The sequence below is a fragment of the Macrobrachium nipponense genome, chromosome 18, assembly GCF_015104395.2.
Source record: "Macrobrachium nipponense isolate FS-2020 chromosome 18, ASM1510439v2, whole genome shotgun sequence".
Lineage (NCBI taxonomy): Eukaryota > Metazoa > Arthropoda > Malacostraca > Decapoda > Palaemonidae > Macrobrachium > Macrobrachium nipponense.
Window position 1 is genome coordinate 36,910,930 of NC_087211.1, and position 15,921 is coordinate 36,926,850.

General features: G+C 38.6%; 1 protein-coding gene across 1 annotated transcript; it reads left to right on the forward strand.

Moving 5' to 3' along the window:
* Window positions 1–8,269: 8,269 nt before the first annotated feature.
* Window positions 8,270–9,055, forward strand: LOC135196552 (uncharacterized). Its single transcript, XM_064223400.1, has one exon. The coding sequence runs from the start codon at window positions 8,270–8,272 to the stop codon at window positions 9,053–9,055; it is 786 nt and encodes a 261-aa protein (XP_064079470.1).
* The last annotated feature ends 6,866 nt before the right edge of the window (window positions 9,056–15,921 follow it).

Here is a 15,921-nt window from a genome sequence, read left to right on the forward strand (position 1 = left end):
TCCTTCCTCCTCCTAATTACTGTCTCTTGTTCTATCGTGTGAATGAGGATATTTTTAGGTATATTTTGTTTTGTAAACCCTAATCAGTTTTTTTTTTATTTCATGTGGGTTAATTAAGATTTGTTTATAATAAATACTAAAGTTTTGGTTTATATTTTCGTTAATCCTCTTTGAGTGTTATTTGGTGTTTTTCACTGTCTGGAGATCTTGCCCCTTGGCTTTAAATTCTAACCTTTGTGGCACTGATCGTTAAGAGAAAAGAGCCTGTTCTTGCCACTTATACTTTTAAAATAGTTGTGAGTAATGTTCATAACAATATATATATATATATATATTATTATATATATATATATATATATAACTATATATAGTATATATATATATATATATATATATATATATCTATATATATATATATATTATATATATACATACACACTTCTAACGCTTCCAGTGAAACAGAGGGAGAGTTACCACTATGCCCAAATACTATCTTGTGTGGCCAAAAGGAAATAGAGAAGAGAGAGCGAGAGAGAGGAGGGAGAGAGAGTTATCCTTATTTAAAGGAGTGAAATGGATAGATTATCGTATTTCTTTAAAATACTATCACATATGAATTTTGTAATTACAGTTTATATATTATTATTATTATTATTATTTGAAAGTATTAATAAACATATAGTACATGTTCATAAAAATTCTCTCGTCTTGGTAAAAGAGAGAGGAGACGAGAGAGAGAGAGGAAGAGATTACATGAACACTTAGTGGCAGCAACACAACAGTTCCTCCCTCCCATGTCACATTACTTGATATATTTGACAGTTTTAGTACCTGGAGTTAGAGAGAGAAAACTGGGCTTTCCTTCATTCTTATATAATTTTAAAAAATTATTAACTGAAATCTTGCTAATTCAGTAGAGTATTTTCTTTAATGAATTGATATTATTGCTATTTACATTAATATCAATATTTGAAAATAGTAAATCATTTATTTATCATACATAAAAACATAACATCTCTGAAGAGAGAGAGAGAGAATTATTTTTATTATGTGATATTACTCAAACTTATTAAACTTACTAATACAGTATTAACCAAAATTAATATTTGAAAATTAGTAAATAATTTTTGTATCATAAAATTGTATTTTTCATGAAAATAACATCAAAATACACTAATTAATTATTATTTTCATTGGAAAACTCCGGGAATAGGTGAGTTTCCCACAAATAATGGGTAGATATGGTCCAGAGAGAAATCCGCATATCGGTGAGTCCACAAATCTGGAGAACATGAATACTAGCCCCATTGTATATATATATATAATATATATATATATATAGATATATATATATATATATATAAAATATATATATATATATATATATATATAAAATATATATATATATATATATATATATAATGTACACACACACAGTGGGGCCTGTACTCGTGTTTTCCAGATTTATAATTCAAGTTCTCCGGATTCGCAGACTCACGGATTTGCGGATTTCTCTCTGGACCCAGTCTTCTCTCTCTAACTCCAGGTACTAAAGCTGTCAAATATGTCAAGTAATGTGACGGGGAGGGAGGAACTGTTGTATTGTTGTATTGTTTTACCAAAACAAGAGAATTTTTATTTACATGTACTATATGTTTATTAATACTTTCAAATAATAATAATAATAATAATCTCTTTTAAATAAGGATAACTCTTTCTCTCTCTCTTTTGCCACACAAGATATGTATGTCATAGTGGTAACTCTCTCCTTCTGTTTCACTGGAAGCGTTAGACGTGTGTATGTACATAAATTAACATTTCTGAGAGAACAGAGAGATAAACTCTCTCTCTCTCTCTCTCTCTCTCTCTCTCTCTCTTTTACTGAGGTGAAAGAATTTTTATGGTACTAGTATGTAATATGTTTATTGATATTTTCAGTTAATAATGATAATAATAATAACATACCTGCAATTACAAAATTCGTTTGTGGTAGTTTTAAAAAGATAAAAATAACCTTTCCATTTCACTTACGTAAGGATGACTCCTCTCTCTTACTGAGATGAGAGAATTTTGGTGGTATATGTATGTGTTTATTAATATTTTCATATAATAATAATAATAGTAATAGTATAACTGTAATTTCAAATGAAAATTCTTCCTTTCATCTTTCTACATATCCATTTCCTTACCTCAACTCCAGAGAAGCTGAACGGGAATCTGTCAAATATGTCAAGTAATGTGACAGGGGAGGGGAGCAGTTTGCCATATAGTGGTCAACAATTTTAATGGTTTTTATGCAATCTTTCTCTCTCTTATGTCACACCTACATAATGCATATAAATAAGCCTGTCTTTAACAACTGTCCTCATCCATTACAGTTATCATGACTGACGTATTGCCAATATGCTGTATGTATGGTTATGTCAGGTTACCAGTGTTTTTATAAGCCTACACACACACACACACAAAACACACTATATGTATACATATTTATATTGTAGGTGCAATGGTTCCAACAACACAGCCTACCCGCCAATGAGTCACAGTGAACCTCAGAGAAAACACCACATGCAAAACATGAGGGCAAACACGAGGTAAGAAGAAACACAAATCTCAAGATGGTGTTTCTAGCAAATATTTCCGACATCTTTATAGTCATCTTCTTGATATTGTACCAGTATAAGTATCAGAATGCCATTTATTTAGCTATGTACATGCATTTCACATTCACGTTTTACTCTTGTATAATCATATGTTTGCCTCTGGGAAGAAACACAGAGGCCCATATTTAACCCATTCTCCCTAACTGTCAAAGGTTGGGATTACATTGCGGCCCACAAGGGTTTATGCCTTGTATGAATTTTGAATGAATAAATTAATTGTAACCTGGCCTATGATTTTGCTTATACCTCACTATCACACCGGTGACCCCAGAGCGACAAGAGGAGGCCGACAGAGATATGACCAACCATGCCAACAAATCCTACACCGTCAACGTTAGTCTTGCAGCCGCCTCCATCCAAGTACCACCATTCACGCCCCACCTCCCGGAAGTATGGTTTTTTAAGGCTGAAATGATTTTCTGCACAAAGAAGATCACCTCGGCGACGTGGAAAGCAGATGCAGTCCTTGAATTCCTGCTGGACAACGTATTTGAACAAATAACAGCGTGGCTTGAGAAACCAGATGCCCCAGTAACCTACGACATCCTGAAGGACCAGCTGAAGTCATCCTTCAGCATACCGATAGCCCATAGAGTGAAGAAGTTCCTCAACCATGTGGGGACATTATTAGGCAATGAGAGGTTGCTGCATGTGTATAAGCAGCTGTGACAACTCATCCTACCAGCCAGAGGTGGAGAAGCAGAGTCATCCTTGGATCTGGTGAGGGAAGTCCTCCTCACCAAATTGCCCTTCCAGACAGTAGCTGCGATGTCCAAAGCCTCCACCATGTCCATACAAGAGTTCTTAGTCATGGTTGACGAGATCCACATGACACATAAAGCAGCAGACCTCTCACAGCCAGCATCAGCAGCAGCATGTTGGATAGAGCAGTCATCCGACAATGAAAGAAGTAGCAATCATCAAGAAATGCTTTTCCAAGGGAAAGCAACCACAAAGAAGACAAGAAACCCTGGAAGGAGTCTGCTTCTTTCATTGGAGATTCAGGGCGAAGGCAAGGAAGTGCTGCAAAGACTGCATATTTAAAAAAAAAACCAACAGGATTGCAGAAACGACCACCCATACTAATGTCAGCGGCGGTAGACAGGTTGCCTCATGAGAGAAATTGCGCCTGCCCACTGTTGTCTTTCTTCCAAGTACCAGAGACGGACAAAGACGTGCTTCTTCACTAGAGATGAGAGGTCAGACAAGGAATTCTTAGTGGATACTGGAGCCTGCAGGTCTTTCATCCGAGTACGACCGGCAGAGCAGATAAACCCCACCCCAACCTCAAATCTCAACTGCCAGCAGAGCTCCATTAACCTTGTTGGGAGGTGGGAGATGAAAGTCAAATTTGATGGACAAGACTGCGACTGGTCCTTCACAGTAGATTTCCTAACAGTGCACAATTCATCTCCTCAACAGCCCAGCAAACGTACAACCTCAAAAGAAAATGAGAAGAAGCAGATTTGCCCCACTGCACTGGAGGTACGTACCCCCAACAGAACCGAGAGAGTTGCTGCAGGAATATGAGGACATGTTCAAGGACAACCTCAAGCACGACCTCACCAAACCAGTGAAGCACAAAATAAAGCACCACAACCAGACAGAAGGTCTCCCGATACACTCAAAAGTTCAAACGGCTGGCACCGGAAAAGCTTTCATTTGAAAAAAAAGCCTTCAAAGAAATGGAAGATGTAATATGCCAGAAGCATCCAGCCCATGGTCAAAGAAATGGAAGAAGCCAGAATATGTCAGAAAGCATCCAGCCCATGGGCATCACCATTGCATATGGCGTCCAAAGCAGACGGAATATGGCACTCTTGTGGAGTGCCATGTTCAATGTCAAGACAATGCCAGACAGATACCTGCTACCCAACACAGCAGATATAACAAACGACATGAGTGAAGCAAGAATGTTCAAGAAGACCGATCTGCTACAAGGGTATTTTGAAATTCCAGTAGCAAAAGATCTAGAAAAGACAGCCATCATTGCCCCCTTCAGCATGTACACATTCAATTACAGCTAATTCCGTCTCTGCAACTCTAGGGCAACATTCCAAAGATTGATGGACAGAATATTCGGGAACGTCCCATTCTGTATAGTATACGTTGATGGTATATTAATACTCAGCCCAAACATAAAGCAGCATATCAATCATGAGAGAGAAGTGTTGAAAAGACTTAAAGAAAATGGGCAAAAAGTGGGAGAAGACAAGTGTGAGTGGGGAAAGAAAACAGTGGACTTTTTGGGACACAAAGTGAGCCAAGATGGCATAAAACCATTACCTGAAAAGATAAAAGCAATAAAGGATTTCCCGAAACCAACAACAGTGAAATCTGTCCAGGAATTCTCAGGACTCATAAATTACTACCACCATTTTATTCTAAATATAGATAGAATCATGGGCCCCATATATCAGTGTTTGAAAGGAAATATAAAACAATTAACTAGGGCAAGTGAACAAGACAATGTACTTAGGTTAGCAAAACAAGCAATAACAATGCAACATCAATATTTCCTTTTCCCTCCTTTACCCAACAGATCCGTCACATTGACAAGCAACGTGACAGTGTCTGCCGTACTTAAGCAGAACACTGATGATGCTCCCCACCTGTTAGGTTTCTAAAGCAAAAAGCTAACAATAGCAGAATATTCTAAAGGGTCCACAATAATACAAAGTGTAAAAAGTCTGTGTATAATTTTGAAGACTTTACAGAAAGCTTTCGAACCCTTCCCTGGGTTTATCTTCAATCCAAATGAACAAAAAGTTACGACAAGTACAGAGGTAAATTTAAAAAACAAGAGTCCGTTGTAGATCGTTGACAACGGTCGTTAGCTCGTTAATGGGCCAGGTGATGAAGAAAGAGGGTAGTTAACAACAACTAGGTGATACTCTCTCCCCTATCAATCCTTCTGGCTGCAATTCTGTTGGATCTTCGTACAGGTTGTTGCAACATTACATGAAGTCCTTCATCCAAGGGCGTAGATTGGGCACTGTTATCAACCTCCCCTGGGGCAGCAGGCGGTTTACCTGGACTGGAGGGAAAAACAGAGCCTGTCCTACAGTTAAAATCCTTTAAAAACATACTAGTAATATAAAAATTAACAAATGGGTCTTCGTTGACAAAAGACTTGTTTCCTTTGAATGATTCTCCCAAACTTATAGCAGCTCCCTCGACTAGTCATCTGACATTTACATTGTTACTTTTAAAGATAATTTTAGCCTCGTTCCAGTTGGGTCTATGATCATTCCTGAATGCATGTGCTACTATTGCGCTGTTTTGTGATTGTAGTTCATAAGCCTGTAGGACAGGCTTTGTTTTTCCCTCTCCTGATGCTGCCTCTGCTTTGCCTCTTCCAGTCCAGGTAACCGCTGCCCGGGGGAGTCTGATAACGGTGCCCAATCTACGCCCTTGGATGAAGGACTTCATGTAATGTTGCAACAACCTGTATGAAAGATCCAACAGAATTGCAGCCAGCAAGGATTGATAGGGGAGAGGGTATCACCTAGTTGTTGTTAACTACCCTCTTTCTTCATCACCTGGCCCACTTAACGAGCTAACGACCGTTTGTTCAAACGATCTACAACGTCCTCTTGTTTTTTAAATTTACCTCTGTACTTGTTGTAACTTTTTGTTCATTTGGACTGAAGATGAACCCAGGGAAGGGTTCGAAAGCTTTCTGTAAAGTCTTCAAATTATACACAGACTTTTTACACTTTGTATTATTGTGGATCCTTTAGAACATTATATATACTCTCGTGATAGAAAGTTTTTCCCTACTAATAGCAGAATACTCCTGCACGATAAAGTACCTGAAAGGCACATCAAATACTGTGACGGATGCCCTATCCAGAAACTGTGCAAAACACCATCCAGCATGGGATCCCATATCTCAAGGCAGCAGAGGCACAGAAGGGTGACAAAGGACTGCAATGAATGCAGCGGATAAATCTTGCCCAAAAATGGAGTGACCCGTCGATTAACAAAGGAAAGGCCACCATCACCTGCCAGATGAGTACCAGACGTCCATGCCTTACTTACCAGATGGCATAAGAAAGATAACTTTTTGCCTTGTCCATAACTTGTCCCACCTATCAGGCTGATCCACCACCAGAATGATAGCAGAGCGATATGTCTGGAGGGGCATGATAAAGGATGTGAAGACATGGGCAAGACAATGTATCCCATATCAAACTTCAAAAATCACAAGGCACACAGAGTGGGATAGCAGAGTACAAGACATCCCATTGTCTCATCCACATTCATGTCGACATAGATGGACCCCTAACCCCATCAGAGGGGTACAAGTGTTTATTTAAGATAATAGATATGAACACAAGATGGCCAGAAGCAATCCCAATCAGACAACAGATGGAGGAAAGCTGCTTTAATGTCCTTACGGAATGGGTCAGCAGGCACAGTATTCCCCAGCTCATCACCAAAAACAGAGGTGCCAATTCTAAAGGCCCTTCCTGTGGAATGGCCTCGCCAACAGTTTGAAATAAAAATGGTCAGTGAAATTAAGCTTTTTAATGTGTTGGTACTCTCGACAAGAGCTCTGCTACAAAGCCAGCCTAACCATAAAGTAAAACATATAAATGCAAAGATTATTCCCTGTGCCTACAGATCGCTCGTTCATGAACAAATATGACAGACAGACCCTCTGTCTCCCCCTACCCCAGACCAAGTGTTGTTAAAAACAAGATAAAGTCCATTGGTTAAAACCACCCACCTCTGTTCGACCGCCCTCCCCCCCCCTCATTTCCAAGATCAATTGCTAAAAGCCAGATAGAGTGCATTGGTTAAGAGCACCCACCTCTATTCAAGACAGCCTTGGCCAGATATATGATCTTATTAGAGATATTTCTTACTATGGACAAAACTATCTCCTACCACTAATTTTCCAGAAAACACAGGACTGTACTGGTCAGATCATACTTCAACAGGGAAAACCTTCTCAACATGCTCTTTTCACGAGTCACTGCATCTCTTGTTTTACTATCCATACCAAGGCTGTCCTTTACCTGTAAGAGCCCCCAGCTCCCTAGCTGCTGAACCCCTTTGGCGTGGGTAGGTAGGCTAAGGGACCAGCAGCTGGGCCTTGATGCCTGGTGAGGATGCTTTCTCACTGGTCCTTGGGGCCCAGCTGTTGGTCAAACAAAATTAGTCAGCCTTTCCTCTTGCCGTAAATTTTTTCTATTTTTCTACCTCCTCCTCCTCTTTAGGTGTGGATTTTATGTTGATGACTTTTGGCTTGTTTCTGGATATGATTTGACTTGTGCTTTGGCTCTGATGGAAGGTGAAGATGAACGCATGCCACCTCACCTGTACAACTAAAGTACCTGACGTGGTCGGGCGAAGGGAAAGTTTCATGTCAAACCCTGCCCTTGGTGCTGGGTCATGATCTCGACGGACATCATTACATCTTAGCACTGAGGGTGAGGTGTATATCCAGGTAATACCCCTAGGGCGGCCCTTGTCAAGGGGATGAACCCATCCTCTAATTGTGGCTCCGTGGTGGGTATGGGGGTTATCCACACGAATTATATCTTTACATTTTTATGGCGACCCCCCTTCTTTTATCCTCTGACCCTGGCATGGAAATGGAGTTGGCAATGGATAACTCGCGTTTGAAAATCGTTACGATAGAACCCTTTTCTTCTGCTGTTTTGGAAAGAAACAAAAATGCAAAACTGAATTCAAGGAACTTAAATATTCAGAAGAATAATAAAGGAAAAATGAAGATTCTTCCTGGTAATCCTAAGTTCATAGTTCTATGGCTCGAAAATAATGTATTGCAGAATATCAGCATATTTAAAGCAAGTAGAGAAATTAATAATGTATGTGACTATGAGCCAAAAATTCTTCCACAGGATGATGGGACCCTATTTGATGAAGTCTCTTCACCTGAACAAAGTGAGAAATTGCTCAAGATGAATACTTTAGTAGGGCGAAAAGTTGTTTCCCTCATCCTATTTATAACCAAAGTCGAGGAGTTATATATATGCTCCCAAATTGCTTTAATTGGAGACCGAAGAAATTCAGCAAGAATTAGAGGAACAGAATGTGGCAAAGGTGGTCAGAATGAGAAAGAAGGTGGGGGTCAGATTCTTCTCCTGGCAACGCTAATCCTCACTTTTAACACACATAAATTGCCTAATGCTATCAAGGCAAGATGGCTAAACTTCAAAGTCAAGCCATACATACCATCACCTTTGAGATGTTACCACTGCCAGATGTTTGGTCATTTGATCCAGAAATGTAGAAAGAAAATAAAGGAAGAACTTGCTTTATGTTGTAATTGTGGCAAAGAAGTACATGGACAATACAATGACCCACCATCTTGCATTAATTGTGGAGAAAATCATCCTGCATCCTCAAAAAGTTGAGTGATATTTTTTTTAGAGAAGGAAGTGCAAACAATTCAAGTTATGGAAAAGATTTCTTTTAAAGAAGCCAGAAAGAAAGTACTTGAACTTCAAATGAGACCGGGAGTTACATTTTCTCAGTAATTAAGAAACCACACCCCAGTGTACAAGTGCCAGCTACTCATGCAGTGCAACAGCAACCATCCACTGCAGTCACAAAGTCCAAACAGGCTGAGACAATGCCACGTGGAGAGGAGCATGGTGATGATAAACCTAAAGCATTGGATCTAAAAGCGGGATGTTCTTTAAATAATCAAAATAGCACATCACTCCAGCAACCAAAAATACAGGTTCTTAATCATGTACAGCAGAGATACCAAAAGGAATACAGTCGACTACGTCTAATGGAACTCGGCCCAGATCAGATCATAGGAAAAGAGTGGGAACACCAGAAAAAATAAAAGATGAAAGTGAAAATGAAAGTAATGAACTTTCCTCTCAGAAATACCTTGTTTTCCAGAGTAATATCCCCAGGTTAAAACGTGTGAAAGATAATAATTAATTAGCAACAGTAATGGATCGCAGGCTTTCAATATTGCAGTGGAACTGTCAGGGGATGCAAGCCAAATATGAATCTCTAAAGATTTTAATCAAAGAAAACTTACTAATATGCACTGCCCTGCAAGAGACTATGCTTGGACAAAAAATCATTTCCTAAAGAATAAATCTTTTATCATTTTGATCATGATGAGCAAGTAGGGATTCATGGTGGAAGTGCTATGTTAATTAGGCGAGATACAGCTCACAAAAAATATCCACTGCAAACAGACTTACAAGTGGTTGCTGTTCAGATTTTTCTCAAAAAGAAATATACCATATGCTCACTGTATTTACCTCCAAATAAAACTTATCATAATCTGGCTCGAGAACTAGAGGGATTAATAATCAGCTTCCAAGGCCTTTTCTTTTTGTTGGTGATTTTAATGGAAGACGCCCCTTACGGGGTGTTGTAATTTCCAGTTCTAGAGGATATATTTATAATTTTATTGAAGACCAAGTGCTTGCAATCCTTAATTCTGGGGAACCAACACATTTTCATATTCAAACTGGGACCTTTTTGTGATGATTTATCAGTATGTAGTCCTGATTGTTATCTGGACTCTTCTGGGAGTGCAATGAGTGAAGGATTAAGAAGTGATAATTTTCCAATCTTTATTAATGTAGAAGGTGAAATTGCAACACCAAGATCACCTCGTTGGGTATTGGATAAAACCAACTGGGCATTATTCAAAGCCCTAACTTTTTTAGAAATGGATATCGAAGATTTCCAGTCCCTGCATGATGCCCTGGAATTCTTTGTAAACTAATTATTGATGCTGCCCAGAGGACAATTCCTCGTACAACTGAAAAATTTAAAAGAAAGCCAGTTCCTTGGTGGAACCTTCAATGTCAAATAGCTTGTAAAGCAATGCGAGCAGCTTTTACGCTCTATTGCAGAAATAAATGTTCCTATTATTTAATCTTATTTAAGAAGGCACGAGCCAGATTCCGATATCAAGTAAAACAAGCCAAACGTCAGTCATGGGTAGATTTTATCTCAAAAATTAATTGGAAAACCCCTTTACCTGAAGTCTGGAATAAAATAAGAAAAATTAGTGGCAAATATGTACCAACACCTCTACCTGTGTTATTAGTAAATGGAAACATTGTTGCCAATACGGAGGAAGTTAGTGAGGTATTTGCTGACCATTTTGCTAATGTTTCATCTAAAACCCCAAGTTCACCTTATTATGAAGAACGTATTCAAAAGGAAAATAAAATTTCGACTGTACGTTCATGTGAAGTGAATCATATATCCATATATACCTTTCAGGAAATTTTATCTGCCTTGTCATCTTGTAATGAATCTGCTCCTGGTGCAGATGACAACCTATTCAATGATAAAAAATTTGCCAGTGGGAACACAAAAGTTTTTGCTCAATATCATCAATAAAATATGGAAAGAAAATGCATTTCCAGCTGTGTGGGACATAGCTATATTACTAGCTTTTTTTGAAGCCACAGAAGGATGGTACTATTCCCTCTACTTATCGTCCTTTTGCTCTAACATCGTGCATGTGTAAGTCCATGGGAAAAATGGTCACTCTGCGACTTATATGGATCTTGGAAAAGGAGGGCCTTATAACTCCACCCCAAAGTGGTTTTCGTCAAATGCGTTCTTGTACTGACAACTTAGTGCGTCTAGAAAATTCAATATGCGAGGCTTTTATCTCCAGGATACATCATGTTATTCATGTATCAGTTTTCTTCGACCTGGAGAAAGCTTATGATACAACCTGGAGATATGGCATTTTGAAGATACTCCATGATTATGAATTCCGAGGAGAATTACCATTATTCATACAAGCTTTCCTAAAAAATAGAAAGTTCAGGGTTAAAGTTGGAAACTCATTTTCATCTCTTCATAGCCAAGAAGAAGGAGTTCCAAAGGAAAGTGTCCTCAGTGTGACACTGTTTGCTTTGTCCATTAATGGCATTGCCTCTGTGATTCCTAAAGATATAATGCTTTCCTTATTTGTTGGTGACCTCTCTTTATCGTTTGCAGCATACGAATGGCAGTGAGTGAGAAAAAATGCAGTTGGCCATTAACAAAATTGTCGAATGGGCAGAAAAAAGATGTTTTACATTCTCGACGTCGAAAATTGTTGCTGTACATTTATGCTGCATTAAAGGTATACATCCTGATCCTGCTGACCTCTACATACATGATCAGAGTATATCATGTAAAAAAAGAGACACGTTTTTTGGGATTACTGTTCGACAAAAGAATGACTTGGGTACCTCACCTAAAAGATCTGAAAGCTAGGTGTGTGCAAACTCTGAATGTTTTAAGAGTGCTTTCCCATACATCTTGGGGAGCAGATAGGAATCACCTAATGATCCTCTACAAAGCCACAGTAGCATCTAAATTAGCAAATGGTTATGAGGTATATTCTTCAGCCTCGGAATCAAAACTGAATATTCTAGATTCGGTACTTAATGCAGGAATAAGGATTGCGAGTGGTGCCTTTAAATCGTCTCCGGTCCCAAGTCTTTTGGTAGATGCAGGGGAACTGCTTTGGATTCATGTCGTCAGATATCACTTGTTCGATACTGGCATAGAATCCAGAGGATTCCTGACTCATTAATCTGCCGAGCAGTTTTTAATGATAAATATTTTAGCCTTTATGAACATAATCCACGTTATCAAAAACCATTTGGATACAGAGTTTTAAAAATTTTAGATGATTATTCTATTCCAAAGGTCAAAGTCTGGCCAGTTAAGTATTCTGTTGTGCCCCCTTGGAAGCTTCCTTCTGTGGTGCACTGCAGGTGCTTCACTGGTAGGTAGCAAGGAAGAAGTGAGTGCTGAGAAGCTGCGATTCTCATTTTAAGAACACTTGGTGGACCATGATGGTTCAGTATTAGTTTTCACAGATGGATCCAAGTCTGACGCAGGCGATGGCTATGAAGTTGTATTTCCCAAATTTAATAAGAGTGGAAGGTTGCCAGATCAATCATCCATTTTTACAGCAGTGTTATGCAATCCTAAATGCACTTAAAGAGACTGCCTGCCATTCTGGAGAACAATTTGTTATATGTTGCGATTCACCTTGCGATTCACCGAGTGTCTTGCAAGCTATTGGTCATCTTAATTCACTCCATCCTATCATAATTGAAATTTTAGAGTGGCTTCAGTTGCTTCAGATTAATGGTAGTCAAATATCTTTCTGCTGGTCCCCTGCACATGTTGGTGTGGCAAGAACCGAAGTGGCAGATTCACTTGCCAAAACAGCTGTCAACCAAGGTAATATAGCTTGTTGTGCACTCCCTGCAAATGATTTATAACCGGTCATTGAATCAGCATTCCTTGATTCGTGGAAATTTGCATGAGAGCTAGAAAACCAAAAAATGAAAGAAATGGCTACCTCCATCTTTCCTTGGAAGTATTCATCAATGAATAGGTCATACAAAAGTGACACATGGCTCCCTGATGAGTGGGGATCTTACGTCAGCCTTATTGTAACGACTGCTTGGTGAAATTGACAGTCAGACACCTGATAATTGAGTGCCCCAGTCTGTCAGATGAGAGAGAGAGAGAGAGAGAGAGAGAGAGAGAGAGAGAGAGAGAGAGGAGGAGTACTTTTCTCCAAGTTGCAGGGAGACTGAAGGTGGTTTTTCTCTTGCCAAGATTTTAGGGGCAGATTTTAATGAAAGCGGCCTGTTCAATTTAATTAATGCTGTTGGTATTTTAAATAAGATTAAATTTTTACTCTTAATCTTTTAAGTTTGATAGGTTTTATGATTATCTATTGATTTTTTTTCTTGGGGATTTTCCCTTATTAATTTCATTTTATTATATTTAAGTGAGTTTTTAATGCTTTTATTTTAAGTTCCTAATTTTGTCTTGTATGTGTATGTGCGTATGAATATATTTGTTTGTTTGGATATACATATATATGCTTTATATATTCCATTGTAATGGCGTCAATAACCATTAGCAGTTGCGACGCCAGATAACCTTTACTAAATCAATCAATCAACCTGTAGAGTGACTCAAAAAAACGATAGGCACTATGTGGACCTTTGGCTATATAACTGAAAGGTTCGTATCCCATAGACTGTTAAGGAAATTAATTTCCATAAACTAATGTGATAAGATGGGAGCGAAATATTCCATGAAATGACGACAAATCTATGCAAGCAATTATGAAAGTGAAGAAATCTATGGTCTAGGAAAATATTAATTGATTGAAAATAAAATTGAAATCGGCCAAACAAACCGTCACACTCAGCAATTCTTGCCAAACTTTTGCTAGTCATTTGTTTTCTTTTTACAAAACTGAAGAAAACTTCAGAATATGTACCGAGGGTGCTTTACTTATCCTTTGGACTTTATAATATGTCCCGTCAGTCCATCGTGTCCAAAGCCAAGTCCTCCAATGAAATTTGGTCGTCATCTTCATCCTCCAAGGTTTGACCTTCAGTGGCTCAAGATGTTGACAGCGTTGTGTTTGCCTGAGCAACACATGATGTACTGCATGCAGCCTCCTAACACACCTTCAGGAATGTCATATGCCAGTTTTTCTCTAGTTGTTTAAGGCCATTTCTAATGCCAAACACGGTACTCACGTCAAACTTAGTCTATTCCTTAAGCTTGTTTTTACCAAGATTAAGTTGGCTAATCTATCTCTCAACCTCAGCATGCCATGTCATGTAATTCCTGAAAAGGATTTCAGCCTGACGCATCTCGGTGGTCCTACTTCGATCCAGAACTTTGCAGATGATTTCTTTTCGCTCCACTGGAATCGTGTTGAGTAGCGCCACTGACTTTCAATTTCCTCAGCATTTTCAAAACTATAACAGCATAGCCACCGATAGGATCCTTCACCTGCTTTAAAAACTTTTGAATAAAAAAAGATACAGCTTCCTTAACACCTCAAAGTTATCTGGATATCTATTCCTTAATTCGTTGCACAGACTAACAACGAATAATATACAGTTTGCGAATGTTATCCACAATTTTGGAGTTCCTGCAAACCTTTTCAAATTCATACCCCCAATATTCTTCAGGATTTACAGGAACTGAGATCATTCGTTAAAAGATTCATTCTGGCTGTGAGAACAATTACTTTCCCTCATGATGAGATGATAAGATTCGACAATTCAAGGAGGGGCTTGATTGGGTCCCTTTTCTCTTTGAAATACTCTCATTGTCAGTTGGGTTACTTGTAGCATGGAAGGCAGGAACTAAAGGTACAATTTATTAACTGGATTTCAGTACTTCCCATAATGTTTCAACAATGTAGCATTTATCTGTTGACCTTGTAATTTCAAAATGTAGTTGTAGCTCTTCCCACTGAGATAAAACACGAGTCAGTGCTAGTCAACGGGAAGTCATCTCATATCGAACACTTTTGGCATTTGAAGAGCGTGTGTGCCCAGCAATGAGTATTGCAAACAGCGGTCTTTAATTAAGAGAGTGTCCGAACCACTTGTAAGGTCTCTCTCACAACAAAATGAGTATTTCTCGGCAGAGGTCCTGCTACGGATACTGACATAGTTAACTAGAATAGAGTAACAATCACAGCATATCATGAATAAATTATGAAAGGCAAACTCATTTTTCAACATATCACATACACCATTGTTCAAGCCTGTACTAACACTTGCATTGTCAACTCCAACTACAAGCAGTTTCTGTGGCTCAGGTTCAGATCCTTGAGAATCTCTACCTCATGGGGGGGTTAGTGCCGTCAGTTGACCTCATGCAGTGCACTGTAGGCATTACTTAAGGTTATATGTAGTGTCCCTTCGGCCCCTAGCTGCAACCACTTTCGTTCTTTTAACTGTTCCTCCTTTCATATTCTTTTTCTTCATCTTACTTTCCACCCTCTCCTAACAGTTGATTCATAGTTCAACTGCGAGGTTTTCCTCCAGTTACACTTTTCAAACTGGTAGGGTGGCTTAGAAGGAATACCGTTACTGAGCAGCTAAAAGCATCAAACCTGGCATGGTGATTACTATGGACCTCCTTGTTGAAATTAGGGTGGGATCCCAATTGACAAACTAAAAGGAGTAAAAAAATTCAAGATGGTATCCAAAATGGCTGCCATAAACGAAAATTGCGAATATCTCCACAACTAATTAGCCTGGGAGCATGCTGTTTGATTCTAAACCCAGGTTTAGAATCAAAAGAATCTATTTTACATGCTATCGTTAGTGTCAGATGAAAGAAAAAGTCCAAAGAAACAAGAACACAGTCTCTATTGTCTATATGCCGGAATTATTAGGTAGTTCTTTGATCTTATTGCGATTATTATCATTTATTATAATTAATAGTGATT

Excerpts from the sequence above, each read along its gene's own strand:
- LOC135196552 (XM_064223400.1), top strand. The coding sequence starts at position 8,270 with ATGGAGTTGGCAATGGATAACTCGCGTTTGAAAATCGTTACGATAGAA.